This window comes from Guillardia theta, assembly GCF_000315625.1.
Source record: "Guillardia theta CCMP2712 unplaced genomic scaffold GUITHscaffold_126, whole genome shotgun sequence".
Classification (NCBI taxonomy): Eukaryota; class Cryptophyceae; order Pyrenomonadales; family Geminigeraceae; genus Guillardia; species Guillardia theta.
The window spans coordinates 92,641-94,844 of NW_005434548.1; the positions used below are offsets into that span (position 1 = coordinate 92,641).

General features: G+C 58.9%; 1 protein-coding gene across 1 annotated transcript in view; it reads left to right on the forward strand.

The window, feature by feature from the left end:
• Positions 1-1,417, forward strand: part of GUITHDRAFT_146472 (hypothetical protein) — a gene marked incomplete at both ends in the record, with an annotated part of 5,374 nt that extends 3,957 nt beyond the window's left edge. Inside the window, 6 exons of the mRNA XM_005822377.1 lie at positions 201-316; positions 482-556; positions 793-855; positions 904-1,041; positions 1,256-1,313; positions 1,362-1,417. Coding sequence (XP_005822434.1) covers positions 201-316; positions 482-556; positions 793-855; positions 904-1,041; positions 1,256-1,313; positions 1,362-1,417 — 506 coding nt within the window. The remainder of the gene's footprint in view (positions 1-200; positions 317-481; positions 557-792; positions 856-903; positions 1,042-1,255; positions 1,314-1,361) is intronic.
• Positions 1,418-2,204: the final 787 nt, after the last annotated feature.

Here is a 2,204-nt window from a genome sequence, read left to right on the forward strand (position 1 = left end):
CGAATAAACTTGGGCCTCAAGACAGACTAGAGTTATGGTATTCATGTCCACCCGAGCTAGCCCTCGCCGCCATGCTCGTTCCTCCTCCTTGTCTCCCTCCTCGCCCTCGCCCCCTCCCTCTCCCTCTCCCTCCTCTCCCTGCTCCATCTTGCTGCTGCTGCTTCTCATTCTTCCATCAACTCGCTGACGGCGCCCCTCAGGTGTCACCTACGATGTCATCTTCCTGGCCTCCTGCCGATCCGCTGGCGACCGACTTTCTGCGCTCCTCGTGACCGTTCGAGGAGGGGTCGAGCTGGGAAGGATCGTCCTGCAGGAGGTAAAGGAGGAGCAGGAGCAGGAGCAGGAGCAGGAGCAGGAGCAGGAGCAGGAGCAGAAGAAGTAGCTGGAGCAGGAGCACAAGAAGTAGCTGGAGAGGGAGGTTGTGGAGGAGGAGGGTGTGTGGAGGAGAGTCAGGCCACCAACTGCTGACGCTGGGAGCAAGGGGAGCGGGCATCTTGTGAAGGACGCGATGGAGAAGAAGTACCTCAGGTTCATCGCTGACCAGCCCATCGTTGAGGTAGCAAGAGATCTGCTGATGGCTACGTGAAGTTCATCTTGACATCTTGCTGGTTGCTTCTTCCTTCCTCTCCTGCTCCCGTCCTCCTTCGTTCTCTTCCTTCCTCTTCCACTGTCCTCCCGTTCCCCGTCTCCCTTCCCTTCCCTTCCCTTCCCTTCCCTTCCTTCCCCCTTCTCTCCCTCTCTCCTTCTCTCCCTCTCTCCCTCTCTCCCTCTCGCCCTCTCTCCCTCTCTCAGCTCTCCATCATCAACGACTCTCCCGTCATCGGCTGCGATCTCTTCGTGGACGGCGTGAGGATGGTGAGGTGCGGGGAGTTGCCAGCTGGGGTTGAGCTGTGCGTCTGCCAGGTTCAGGCCCAGCAGGGAGTCTCGGGGGAGGTTTTCAACTTGTCCCTTGCCACGTCATCCTCCCCCTCCTTCATTAACGACACGTCGGCGATCCTCCATGGCAGTGTCGTGCAGGCGGCTCCTGGATGCCTCGTGCAGGTACTCCAGCTGCTCTCCATCCTCTGTCCTCCGTCCTCCTTCCTGCTCTCCCCCCATCGCCCCTTGTTGTTTACTGTTCTCCTCGCCATGTCTCGCTCCCTCCTCCCCCCCTTTCTTCTTTTTCTCCTCCTCCTCCTCCTCCTCCTCCTCCTCCTCTTCTCCACCACCAACACTTCCTCCTCCTCCTCCTCCTTCTCATCTCGTTTCCCTTCAGGTCAACATTGTCATCGAGAGAAGCTCCTACGGCGCGACTGTCACTCCAGAGCCGACAGGTCCAGCTGACCGACCAGCTGACCGACTGGCTGACTTTCATTCCTCAGTTGGGATCCCTCCTGGAGCTGTGCTGGAGAAGATCTCAAACCTATCGGAAGGTTGAAATTCCTCTTACTCCCTTGCTCCCTGCTGCTGCTGCTGCTTTTCATCCTCCTTCACTTGTTCCCCTCCCCCGTCCTCCTCCACCACCTTCTCCTTTCCCCCGTCCTCCTCTCCTTCTTTTCCTTGCCCTCGTCTTCTTCTCCTCTCTCTCCCTCTTCGTCCTCCTCGTTCTCTTTCTGCCTCTTGCCTTCCTCCTCTGCTTTCCCTCCTGCACTTCAGCATGTCAGTTGCAAGCAGTGAGCATGGGAGGAGGAACTTTCCGCGATCTCTTCGTCCTCTCCTGGCGACCTTCCAGGCTCTTCACGCATCCTGAGGTGTTGAATTGCCCCCCATCCTCCACTTCCTCTTTCCCTTCCTCCTCATCCATCCCCTTCTCCACCAGCTCCTGCTCCTGCTCCTGCTCCTGCTCCTGCTAATCCTGCTGCTCCTGCTGCTCCTGCTCCTGCTGCTCCTGCTGCTCCTGCTGCTCCTGCTGCTCCTGCTCCTGCTCCTGCTCCTGCTCCTGCTCCTTCACCTGCAGCTTGCAACTCACTTGCGCGGCTGACGGCTACTTCCTCTCTCTTCTCCTCCCCTCCTTCCCCATCCTGTTGCAGTATCCTGCTTGCATTCGCGTCACAGACACCATGGTTCCAGTCAATGCAAGGTGAGGAGTAGGAGAGCGAGGAGGAGGAGGAGAGCGAGGAGGAGGAGCAGAAGGGGCGGAAGGAGCAGCAGGAGCAGAAGCAGCAGAAGCAGCCGGAGCAGCAGAAGCAGGAGCAGGAGCAGGCGCAGTAGCTACTCGAGACGAA